The following is a 13,097-nucleotide window of genomic DNA, read 5'->3' as shown; positions in this document are numbered from 1 at the left end:
TACATCCACGTGAATGGCCGGACCCAAGGTATCCCAGCAGAACATTTCCCAGAGCATCACTTCTCCACCGGCTTGTCCTCGTACCACAGTGCATCCTGGTGCCATCACTTCCCCAGGTAAACGGCGCACACGTGATGTAAAAGGAAACGGGACTCCTAGGACCAGGTGACCTTCTTCCACTGCTCCACAGTCCAGTCCTGACGCTCATGTGCCCATTGTCGGCGCTTTCGACGGTGGACAGGGGTCATCATAGGTAGTCTGATTGGCAGCAGTTGTGAAACATTCCTCCAATAACCTTCATTAAAACTTTGTTTGACTGTATGCCACAGTAGACCTTCTGTTGGCTCGGACCAGACGGGATAGCCTTCGTTGCCCTTGTGCATCGATGAGCCTTGGGCACCAGTTTGTGGCTTGTCCCTCTATTGGTAAATTCTCACCACTGCTGACCCGTAGAAACCCACAAGCCTCGCTGTTTCAGAGATACTCCGACCCAGTCGCCTTGCCATAAAAATATGGTCCTTGTCAAAGTCACTCAGATCTTTATTCCTGCCCATTTCTCCTGCACCCAACACACTGATTGTTTGCTTTCCATCTAATCTACACAGTCAGACCTTAATATGTGGCCTTGTTCGGAGATGACCAATTATATTTGCTTCACTTGTGACTGGTCATAATGTTTTGGATCATCAGTATAAATGCAGCCTTGGTGAGCAGAATAGACTTCTTTCAAAAACATCAATATCAAATCTACCAATGCATGTAGATTTTTAATTAATTAATACATTAATCTACCATTAAAGAAATAGTTGCTTTTTTCCTAGTGGGAAAAAATAACAGCATGTAGGTTTGGAACGACATGATGGGGAGTAAATTGACACGTTTGTTGACACGTATTTGTATGAATGAATGAATGAATGAATGAATGAATGAATGAATGTCTTTATTGTCATTGCATTTGTGTACAATGAAATTATAGAGCCACTCTAATAAGGTGCACCATTATAACTTAAACAATATAAGACTCCTATCATGACACACTCAATTACAATCAATATAAAACACTAAAAATATAAAAAACTCCTATCACAACATACACAATTGCGGTCATACACATACACACACACTCACCCCCCCCCCCCCCCCCCCCCCCCCAAATACACACACATACCCGCGCACCCACGTGTACATTCAACTTCTCACTCATCATTCATCCCAAATTTGATCCACATAAATTTACTCATTCATTTATTAGTGGCTAATAAATATCTTTTAAAATGTTAAGTAGCTGTGCAAACTGCATCAAAAAACTTAAAAGGTTTAGTTTCATTTAGGACTGTTATTGCTTTAGGAAAGAAGCTGTTCTTAAATCTACTAGTCCTTGTCTTTTGACATCTAAAACGTCTCCCTGAGGGCAAGAGTTCAAACAGCTGGTGACCAGGGTGAAAACAGTCAAGTGCAATTTTGGTTGCTTTTGACATCAGTCTTGAAGTAGCGATTTCCTCTAGTGAAGGGAGAGGACAACCGACGATCTTCTGTGCTGTGTTGATTACTCTCTGTATGTTAAGATGTAGCATGTTAACAATCTGTGAATTTTCAAGCAATTAACATGTTGGTAAATGGACAACGTACACTGTTGCAGAGCAGATCGCTTCCTTCAGATAAGAGTTTGGTGTTGAGTTCACTGTCAGCACGGATGTGGAGCAAACCACTATTCCTTTGTGAAAACACACCATTCTAATTATTTTTCCATTTCTCACATCAGCGAGTTTCCATTGCTCAGGTAGAGCTGTGGGAGCAAAGATATCAAACAGATAACAGGAAATAATCCACAGCTTTTCCATGCCTGGAAACAACAACACATGCAAGGTTATACTGGTTCACGGGTCTCATTCTCAATGAAACGGTTCTCACTGACACTAACTAAAAAATAAAGAGTGTTTATTTTTATTCCACATGATAAAGAGTCGGAATTGAAAGGCCTTGTAAGAAATGTGTCCAGTTCTGAGCCAGCCTTATTAGACCTAGCCGTATCGACTATTTTAAAAATATTTCTTGCAAATCAGACAACTGTTTCTAAAATCCCACTTGAACCAAAGTTGTCAGTATCTGCATAGATGATCAGAGTTAAGCTGATGCACTGCCAGAATTATGCACATGCATTGAGTGCTGGGATGTTTTTGTACACAGCGCCATCTAGGTGTCATTGCTGGGAAATTATGTCCTATAAAAAAAACTATGACATTTAGGATCCAGTCATTGTTTATAATCAAATGGTATATTTAAAAAAAAATAACTTTATTTGTTGTTTGTTTTTTTCTGCCAGAGAGAAGCTGGAGAAAAGATATGTGGTGTCTCACTTTCCTGTTTCCTGTGGTGGGGTTGCCAGAGTGACCCCTTCCAGTCACATCGGACCCCTGACACACATACACCCTGGAAGTGGCACTGGTACACACACTCCTGAAAAATCATACTAATTAAATATGTTTTGCATTTAAATTAAAATATCTAAAACGTAATGCCACCTAGTTTTTTGAAGTTCAACACACTGCAAGAGGTTATAATCTTTTTTGTATTTATTTTGTGTGTGTGTGTATATGTTAAGAGTTACGGGTAGACGTCGAGAACAGCTCGTTGCCCATTCCACGGGACAGCAGTTCCTCCTCGGGCTATTCCAGTGCTCCTTCCAGTCCAATGACCCCTTTATCACGTGACACTTCCTTCGACCGGGTCAAAGACCCTCACAGACGTATGAACTCTTTTTTTATTTTATTTTTTTTCATACATATTTTTAGAACGGACATTAAATTGTCTACAATAAGTGTACATATAGTACAATATGATACAAAAATCCATTCCAAACAAATAATTGTTTTATGTATTACATATTTTAATTATGTTTGCTTGTGTCAATATATAATAAATCAAGAAAGGGATTTTTAAAATATCTAATAGCAGTTAATTCATTAACCTGAATGACTATGGGATGCAGTTCCCAGTAGTCTGATTACTTCTGTATACTGCACATTTGGCAAATGTAGTTGGTATGTGTGTGTACTGTGTATAATTATTATGTATACATACACACACATTCATGTATATATTTAAGAAATATTTGCATTTATATACTGTATATACATTTATATAATTTATATAATATATAAATATTTTATATATAAATATAACCAATTTTTCTTAAATATATACATGATTGTGTGTGTTTTTATATATATAAATAATTATACACAGTACACACACATATATTATGCAAACACAAACTTTTATTTTGGATGTGATTAATCGCGATTAATCTTTTGACAGCCCTAAATTATTTATTAACACATTTTTATTAAAATGAAAACTTTTAGTTGTATTATTTTCATCGTCATGATATATTTTTTAAAATACTTAAAAATTGTTAATTAAATTATTGCATATTTCACTTTTGGTCTTTATCTTCTATCAGGTTTGGAGTCTGGTTTGGATCCTGGCGAGAAAGAGCGGTCATGCTTTCTCCTCAATCATGCGGTATCCACCGGTCCTAGCCGTCCCACTGCCCAAGTCCTCCCAGTCCAGAATGATCCCTCCCAAATGAGTTTGCCCCCTCCCTCCCTACCCCTCCTCTCCCCAGGCCGGGTTCTCAACTCCCCCCGCAAACCTCGCCCACCCCCTCTCTGTTCAGAAGAACGTCCTAAACCAGTTGGGTCCGGGGTTGCTCTGGGTGTCCGACTTGAGAACATTTTCCCTGGGCTGAGTCTTGACGGTTCTCCAGGACACCAGGACACGTCGTCCCCCCGTGGGCCCCTTGCGGTGCTTCGCTCCCCTCCAGGTCTCATGGTGGAGACCAGCACTGCTCTCACCGCCACATCTAACACCCTCCACCACGTCTCTCACCCCCCCTTACACTTACAAGTGTCTTCTTCTGTTCCAAGTACAGGATCGTACCATTTCTCTACCCCGTCCTCCTGCCCGTCATCATGTTCCTCCACCAGACCCTCTTTCTCACCGGCCTGCAGCGTTCCCATGGCGGCAGTACCTGGCAATACCTACTGTGTAAACAGCACACCCGTGGTCACGCACAGTTCTAGCCCAGTGTCCACAGAGAATAGCGGCTACGCCTCGGTGCAAGCAAACAGCATTAACTCCAGTTCCTCATTGTGCATTTGTAGCTCTTGCGGGTGTAGCCGCAACTGTGGCTCCTACGGGGCACTTCCGGCTAGCTACGCCGGCTACTTTCCACATCCGTTCTCAGGAACGTCAGTGTTCACGTTAGGTCCTTTGCTTCATTTCAGCCCGCTCCTCACAGGAAGTGGTAACGCCTCCCCTTTTTCCTACCCCCTGGTGGCCCCGCCTATCTACAACAGCAGCCTATCACATGACTCTCAACAGAATCTTGTGCTTCCGCCAGTGCAGGGTTTTCTTGGAGGAGGGGGTGGTGTGTACCAGCCCCATGGAATAATGGGAAACGGAAGCTCTGGGCATAAGAAAACAGGGAATGTATCCTGCTATAACTGTGGGCTGAGTGGGCATCGTGCACAAGACTGCAAGCAGCCAGCAATGGACTCTGCACATCAAGGTAACAGCATTGTTTATTAGTAGTACTCGCTAATTGACTCCTAACACATTAGCAACCTAGACCTAGAACACCCTAACATCGAATTAGCAATGCCCGAGCAACTACTACTGTACACCCAAAGCGCTTTACAATCATATCAGGGGGTCTCTCCTCAACCACCACTTGGATGATGCGACGGCAGCCACAGTACAACGGTGTCAGTGCGCTCACAACACACCAGCTAATAGCTATAAGTGGAACATCCCAACAAATGTAGAGCAACTTGCTAAAAACCAGAACACCTATTGCACCAACCTACAAACGCACTAGCAAAAATGGAGGAATGTGGTGTAGAACCACTCCACAAACCTCAGGAACCACCCTAACAACCATATAGAACACCCTATCAACCATATAGAACACCCTATCAACCATATAGAACACCCTATCAACCATATAGAACACCCTATCAACCATATAGAACACCCTATCAACCATATAGAACACCCTATCAACCATATAGAACACCCTATCAACCATATAGAACACCCTATCAACCATATAGAACACCCTATCAACCATAGAGCAGTGAACCAAAAAACATTCAAAAAACCCAAGCAAGCACATAAGCCCGTGCAATGCTCCAGAACGCCCTAGCAGGCATCCTGAATACTTTTGCAACTGTCTAGAAGAAGGTGTCCACCAAAGTGTTTTTAGTCAGCTGAACGCCTAGCTGTGGGCGCTTGAGAGAGTTTTGGCAGCGCAGCGGTTTTTCAGTTGAGACGCTTTGCTTGCTATGATGCGGAATATCCGCGGGAGTGTTACTAGTATCTCATTTCACAGATAGTTTGTTTCTGTGTTGTTTCTATATAAAAATGTCGATAAAGTATTTGCTTTGGCTCTTGTTTTAAATTATTTTGTTCCGTTATTATTTCAGCTTTATACATTTTTTTTTTTTACTATTTCAAATATTTTTTAAAAAAGCAAATATATTAACATTTATTAGCTTTTTGACAATATTTGAAATAGTTAAAAAAATAAAAAATAAAGCTGAAATAAAATATAAATATTAGGGGGTAAAATACTTAAACTTCGAAACCTAAAAACCTTTTCTGTTATATAAATAAATGGTGATTGGTGACTAACTGATACATATATATATTATATATATTTTTTTTTTATTGCTGTCAAATCGATTAATCTTGATAAATCACTTCTAACATAAAAGTTTGTAAATATATATATACACATTACACACACACACGCACACAGTATATATTGCCTTTTATGTTACACAAATCGATTTGACAACTGTGTGTGTGTACACAAAGCATTACCCACATCTTCTTCATAAATTGTAAAAATAGTTATATATTTTGAAGAAAAAAACAACAACATGTTTTGTTTTTGCAGGGACATTTCGTCTGAAATATTCTCCGCAGTCAGACAGCCAGGACTCAGGGGACTAAACGATGAGTATGAACTGGTTAGGACCTGCAGCTTCCTCAGTGTGTGTGTAAACATACTTGATGCGAGACCCCCGCTGAGCAAAGACAGCATCTCTTTACAGGAAGATTGAGTTTGATCACTTATGGCTTCCGATGAAAGCCTTGTGCCAAAGAATCACTTCACAGTGGATCTTTGTAAAGGGATGCTCAAAGAAGTGTGTTCTTCACTCTTCACACTGTTAGTTTCACTTGAGACTCGCTTGAGCAAGTCACTGTGGAGCAGCCAACAGTGTATCAGTCAACATTTATCGCCATTCTTGGAAGCAAAACAAAAATGGTAAAATGACAGATTTTGCTAGCCAAATAACGTGCAATGATGGCCACGTCTTTTTGCTCTTGGTGTGACAAGTCAACCTTTGGGAATAAAATACTGGCAGTTTTTTTCCCTGTACATTCATAAAGGAAAGAACAAACTGACAATTGAGGAAGTGGAAATGTTGGTTTCCATCTTAAGAGGTCATTTTTTTGCCTTTTGGCTTCCGAACGTCTTCTTAATCATCCTGTGTTATGTTCCTGTTTGTTGTAATCATGGTATATTTGTTAATGTCCCGGTTTTTGCTACTTTTGAATTATATTTTTATTACATGTTCCATGTTCTCTTCGCAATAAAGGTGCCATGTCAGCGTGACACTAAAATAAAAGACATTTATACAGTCAAAGCACTCGAGACCGTTGAAGTCGAACTTTTTAATTTACTAGCGTTATTAAAACTGTAATGAAAAAGAAGAAATTGCTTCCCAGATGTATGAGTTTCAGCTTCTGAACTGAGAGCTGAACACTAGAGGAAACGGTCAAAAAAGGTCAAAACTGGGTTTTTTCACATTGTTTCTCAATTACATGGGCATATCATTTTTCCAAAAAAGGGTCAGACTTACACAACAAGACCCATTTAGCCAATAGATGCCATTCCATTGTTGCTGTTTCAAAGCAAATGATGATATTTATGATCTTGCTGCCTTTTACAGAACATTTCTGTTTTTAATTATAGATCTTGCAGTTGCTGGATATGCATGTTGCCTGATAATGAATTACTACGTGCTGTATATATTACCGGTATGTGTAGTATAATCACAGGAAAGCTTTTGACCTAAAACGACAATGCTGACGCAACCATTTTATATTCAGAGGTGAATGTTCATTGAAGACTGATTGTTGAATTTTTGTATCAATTTGTCACTTTTTAAAATGAATTAAAAATGTTTTTTGGAGAATTTCCGGTTTAAGCAGATTGATTTAACCGGTAAAGGTTATGTAAAAACATTGTTATGCAATATTATGAAATATTATTACAATTTAACAATGTAATTTATTCCTGTGCTGATAAAGCTGAATTTTCAGCATCACTACTCCAGTCTTCTGTCATATGATCCTTTAGAAATCATTCTAATATTCTGATTTGCTGCTCAAGAAAATTTCTTATCAATGTTGCAAACAGTTTTCAACACTAACCCCCTCCCCCTCCCCTCCCTTTTACATTACAAAAGTCTTCACTGTCAATTTTGATCAATTGAATGCATCCTTGTTGAATAAAAGTATTAATTTCTTTCAAAAAAGTATATAATTAAAAAAGACAAAATATTGGTTTAACCAATACAGAATTTTTTTTTAAATGCAGTGACGTTTCCCATTTTAAATAATTTTGAGGGAAAATTTCAAAGAAAAGGCCAAACAGGATGCATATTCCTCTTTTATTTTTAAAATATCAACAGAAATGGAAGTGTAATATTGCTGTAAATCTGAGCAGGAGAAACACAGATAGTTCGATAATGAGTTAAACTCTCATTCAAGCAGTCACTTTTGTAAATTGCACAATAGTATCACATATGAATGTTTTTTACATGAACAAAATAGGGGGGGGGGGGACATTTTAAATAAGAGCGAAAAAATACTTAGGAGAAAAGGCATCTAAGCTTATCTGTACAGATTACTGTAAGACATACAGATGGAAAGAGGTACGACAGCTCACGGTTATGTATTTATAAAGGCGTAAATAATCTTCTGATAAAATTGAAAGTCTAAAAAGCGTGCATCTACAAGAGCAAGGATGTTCGGGCAGCACCCGTGTCCATGGATTGAGGCCACAATCGCTAAAGCCACATTCATTCGCTCAATGTACCATTGGTTATAATTCTATTTTCCTTCCTAAGCTTGCACTCTCAAAGCTTCACACTACAATCAACGCAGAATTTCTTGTATTGTAAATAGCTTACTATTATTTTCCTCAGGCACGTCCCACTGGAGCATACTTCAAATGTCAACGCAAGTAAGACGCCGTTTTGAACCTTGACTTCCCCAAAGAGTTGTGAAATCCGAGAACCTCCGCGCTCATGACCCAATTAACAAAAAGCTCGAGGGGGAGGTGAAAAGACTGAATTGCTTCTAACAGGAAAATGGAACAGCAGAAAATGCACCTACAGGTACGGAAAGTACTGCCTGTACCTGAAACTCCACAAATAAAGAGATTCGACGGACAACAGGAGGGGTTAAAGGTCACCAGAGAGAGCTGGCAGCAACATGACCCCTCCAAGCTGAAATGGACCTAACGAATTACCTCCAAAACTATTTGGCCACCTAACGTTACACTAGAAGCCATTTCGGAAATGTAACCGCTAAGTTAAACGCATGATTACATCATTACACACAGAAGTCTTTCGTTCAAGATTTGTGTCGAGTAAACCTGGAGCATTAGTCCATCTTACCATAACCAGTCCTACAACCTAAACACTATTAATCCTCATCCATTATGAAAACACAAATGAACAGAAGGGAGTTGAGGTTAAGGGGCTGAGACGTGGGAAGTTAGGATTGAGCTTTGGTTAATGTCTGGGATTGGTGAGGGATTCGAGCCAAATGACTAAAAGTTCAGATGGTTCCTGTCTGGATGGCGGACGGGAAAGTGGATATGGATATATGTAGAGGAAAGGTCTAGAGTTCAGGGTAGGTTGTATCATTATCCAAAAGAGTGAAAGCCAATCGTTTTGCCCTTTTTTTTACAGAGGACGCGCAGATCCAAATGTCTCCTGGGATGCGTAGACCATGTACAGGAAGCCGTCCTCGTCTCGCTCGCGCTCGTAGACCTCAGAGATGGCAGTGGACACAGAGACCATGCTGTGACCGTTGACAAGCAGGAAGAAAGCCTGGTTGGAGTTGAGCTGGAGGCGTCTCCTATTAAAACCAGAAATGCGTTAGCAAAGTTGATCTCCCCCCCCCCAAAAAATAATAATAATAATGAAAGAGATTCAAAATGATAACGAAAGACAAGAGGTAAAAGACATTACCTGATTATCTTAATAAGTTCGCTCATGTTTACGTGGTCAGGAACTAAAAACTTAGTTTTGTCAAGAATCGGCAGTTGCTTCTCTCCCTTGTATCTCTCAATGATGACCTGAAACAGAATCATTTGAAACTTTATGCATAAATATAATTTATTTTATTTTGAAATAGTGAAGGAATACACACATACAATTTAAAATGTAATATTTGTGTGTCCAGACTTTCCCATTGAAAAGAGCTGCGCTGGGTGGAGGTTTGTGTGTGTTCAGCAGATGGGAAGTTGACCACTCTATCCTGGTCAGCTTGAATAACAATTGGCTCTGGTAACCCTGAGGCGCTGTCAATAGAGGTGACACCTGGCTACAATACCAATGACTGGTCTTTAAGAGGTTGATAAAGACCCTATACATACATGCAAACGCAGCCATTCATATGCTAGTTGTTTAACTAGGTCCATTGACAACCTTCCTTTTAAGATTATCCATAAGATTAACCTATTCTGTCCAATTCACACGGCTGAGCATGTTTTAAACTTTTACATAATGGCCTTGATCCTGGGGCTATCTGCTTTTGGGCCATTTACTTTTTTTTTTTTTTTTTTACATTTACTTGATCTTTTTTTGTGTTACGCAGTAAAAGAACATATGAGGATGAGTAAATTATTTAATTTTTGAGTAAGTGAACTATCCCTTTAAATCCAGTGTTTTGTGATGGTAAAATTGTATAGGATGCAAATGAGCTACTCTATTTTACATCCTCAAAAAAGGCACACCTAGAACAAACAGTATAAATTTACTTATTTATCATTTCAAGGTCTATACTGGTGAAAACGTCTCCCGTGCTAAGCGTGGAAGCCTTTTTAATTGGTTAACAAGTTTAATTTTCATCTCCAGCTCCACAGACATACACATCTGCTTACCGGGATCTTGTTTGGATGCTGTTCCCGGATCAGCCGAACATCCTCCACCCGCTGCTCTGTAGAGAGGAAGTAGGAGCGGATATTAGATACAGGCAGATCACAATACAGGATGCATTAAACCACAGACATTTTACTGGGCTGGATATGGGTCTCAAGTATCAAATCCATTCTCTAATGGACCAAGCTGAATTGTGTTTAACACATCCACATTAAACTTCAACTCTATTCTGTAGTTCAGTTTCAACCGAACAAGTGAGGTCATAGATGCAATGAAGGCTCTGTTCCAGAGGAAACTGTACTGTTGGCATACGAGAGTGGGTAAATAATGACAGGATATTCATTTTTGGTCTGCTATCCCTTTAAGGACACACTCATAAACAAGACTCCTGTGTTTATGTCTGTTCTTCCGGGTTAAATTGCTTGGAATATTAGTTTATTTCTGTGTTATATAAGCATTTGTTCCACATAATTTTCTCTTAATTAGTTAATGAACAGAAATGAAGAAGAAACAAGGAAGTCCTTTGTGTACCATGCTAACATGACTCAGCATGAGATCACAAAACAGTATCTACAGCAACCATAAAAATAATAAAACGTCGATTCTAGAAAACACTGCTTTGATATTTTAAGAAAATGAGCGTGTGAGTGATGTTCATGACAGCACATGTTGTTGATGACACGTGCATATTGAGCAACTGTGGTAACTTTAGGAGGCTTGACAACTAACCACACTAATTTCCGTGAAACTCGTCCTTTAGTTTCGTTTTAAAGAGCTGGTTCATCCTTTTGATGACGTTTTACATTATATACATTACTGAGGTAAAATTACATTCATTAAAAATATGTTTGGTATGCGTGTTCATAAAACTAATACAATTAAGTCATAAACATATTTCGAATAACTGCAAGTCAAAACATGTTTGATTAAGTGTTACTGAGTCCGATTCATCAACATCCAGTTTGGTTCGATCTTTCAAGATTTACACACTCGCGCTAAGCTAACATGTTCTTGCTTGGGCTGGTTATCCCAACATTGGTTGTAAGATGAAGTGGGTCATTTACAGGCTGATAAATGATTTGTTTTATAACTATTTACAACAAGAAACAGAGGCCTTTGTAAAATCTAAAATATTATCTTAAAAGTATCGCTCAAAAAAGTAGGCTACATTATGATTGCAAAGCCCAATATGATGTCAGATTAAATGGATAGTTCACCCAAAAATGAAACTTACTCCCCCTTGTTCTAAAACAACTGTCTGGTTAACGTTACATTCTTCAAAATATATTTTTTAGTGTTCAACAAACGAAAGAAACTCGTATAGGTTTGGAACAAAATATGGAGTAGCCTAAATGACGACAGAATTGTAATTTTTTGGGTGAACTATCCCTTTAAGTCTCTGACTAGCCAGTTATCAGCTATTTTCCACTTCAGTCCCAAAACGGGATGGAAACATGACAAGAGTGGTAACGTTAACGGTTATGAAAAACGAAAAGTCGTTACTTCGCCTTCAAACAGGCTTGTAACTGAGCTCAAAGATGACAATATCCGCAATAATATTATTATTTTTAAACTGTCGAGGTCAGTTGAACAGTCGCTAAATAAAATACGTAATAATCATTCGGCATCGATTGTTTATTCGAGTCCTTCCAAATAACCTTAACGTTAAACGACGAGTCCCATCCCCCAATCCTGCAGCGCGGAGTTTAGCTAACATCTGCCCACAAACAAAGACATTGCGACATAGGTTTTGATTGTGGTACGTTGAAAATAAAGTAAGATTAATTCTGTATGTTGTTTGTTATGAGTCTGTAGTCTCTATGATTGTAACTTACAGTCTGAACATAAAGATAGCGACTATACTCCGGCCGACACCCTTATAACCCAGTTTGACTAACGTTACAGAGCAACAAGACCTATTTTTCTATAACGCAATTAATATACGATTATCATAGAAGATGCGTGTATCGCATTTATAAATACTTCAATATAATAATACTGAACTGAAGGTATTAAGTTACTGTAAACATGATCATAAATAAAGGACAGGCATGAACTTTCCCTGAATAGTCTCATGTAAGGTGTCATGCTGTAAAATCAATACTGAGGGTTTTATACAGGAAAAGCGAATCTCTGATGATATGAACTGCACTTACCAAATGTCCTCCTTTGTTTAAATGTCTTCTCCGAAGGCATGTTTAAAATTAGATTAGACACCGTTGTTTTTAGGCAAACCTGCCTACTTTGGTTTATTTTATTTCCCTGAACAGCTCTTAATCTGTAATGTGTTTTATAATGCGAAATCGTATAATTCAGTTGCGTGTCGTTGCTTCGTCCTGTGAAGTCTGTCTTACCAGCAAAACAAACCAGTCAGCTGATCTATGACGTCACGGCGCATACATGGAGGAAAGGGGAAGAGCTTGAGGTTAGTCGTCTATGCCTCACTGAAGCATATTTTTTTGGAAATTTTGTGTCTTTGGCAGTCCCTTTTTTATTTTATAGGCTTACTGAATTCATAATCTGAATGATCGGGATTTGTACAAAAGCTGTTTTCAAGTCGTTCTAGAAAGTAAATAATTTTAGCCTGTCAACTGAATATTTCTCAGGATAGCTTACCATTCCCTTAAAGGGATAGTTCACCCAAAAATGAAAATTAGGCCATGATATTCAATTTAATTAATCAATGAATAATACTATTGATTAGCATTACCAAACATGGATGTTTTATTATTATTTTAATTTAATACTGTGAAGCTGCTTTGATACAATCTGTATTGTGAAAAGCTCTATACAAATATTCTTGACTTGACTTGATTTAGGCTACTCACCCTGAAGCCATCCTGTGTG

The 13,097-nt window shown here is 38.7% G+C and overlaps 3 protein-coding genes across 5 annotated transcripts in view; 2 read left to right on the top strand and 1 right to left on the bottom strand.

Moving 5' to 3' along the window:
- zcchc14 (zinc finger, CCHC domain containing 14) overlaps positions 1 to 7,271 on the top strand; it is a 36,182-nt gene extending 28,911 nt beyond the window's left edge. Inside the window, exons 10-13 of the mRNA XM_079603550.1 lie at positions 2,324 to 2,445; positions 2,603 to 2,746; positions 3,464 to 4,573; positions 5,966 to 7,271. Coding sequence (XP_079459676.1) covers positions 2,324 to 2,445; positions 2,603 to 2,746; positions 3,464 to 4,573; positions 5,966 to 6,021 — 1,432 coding nt within the window. The 3' untranslated portion in view covers positions 6,022 to 7,271. The remainder of the gene's footprint in view (positions 1 to 2,323; positions 2,446 to 2,602; positions 2,747 to 3,463; positions 4,574 to 5,965) is intronic.
- A 463-nt stretch (positions 7,272 to 7,734) lies between these two features.
- On the bottom strand, positions 7,735 to 12,693 carry map1lc3b (microtubule-associated protein 1 light chain 3 beta). The gene is made up of 4 exons (XM_079603566.1): positions 12,407 to 12,693; positions 10,253 to 10,308; positions 9,339 to 9,445; positions 7,735 to 9,225 (listed from the first exon to the last, which is right to left on the bottom strand). The coding sequence occupies exons 1-4, from the start codon at positions 12,444 to 12,446 to the stop codon at positions 9,051 to 9,053; spliced, it is 378 nt and encodes a 125-aa protein (XP_079459692.1). The 5' UTR covers positions 12,447 to 12,693; the 3' UTR covers positions 7,735 to 9,050.
- det1 (DET1 partner of COP1 E3 ubiquitin ligase) overlaps positions 12,538 to 13,097 on the top strand; it is a 58,719-nt gene continuing 58,159 nt past the window's right edge. For 2 of the 3 annotated variants that reach the window (XM_079603560.1, XM_079603559.1), the window contains exon 1: positions 12,538 to 12,675. The gene's annotated coding sequence lies outside the window, so the exon portion shown is untranslated. The remainder of the gene's footprint in view (positions 12,676 to 13,097) is intronic. The other variant, XM_079603561.1, reaches the window with a different exon arrangement.

Source organism: Phoxinus phoxinus, assembly GCF_949152265.1.
Source record: "Phoxinus phoxinus genome assembly, chromosome: 25".
Classification (NCBI taxonomy): domain Eukaryota; kingdom Metazoa; phylum Chordata; class Actinopteri; order Cypriniformes; family Leuciscidae; genus Phoxinus; species Phoxinus phoxinus.
This window is presented reverse-complemented; position numbering and strand designations above follow the sequence as displayed.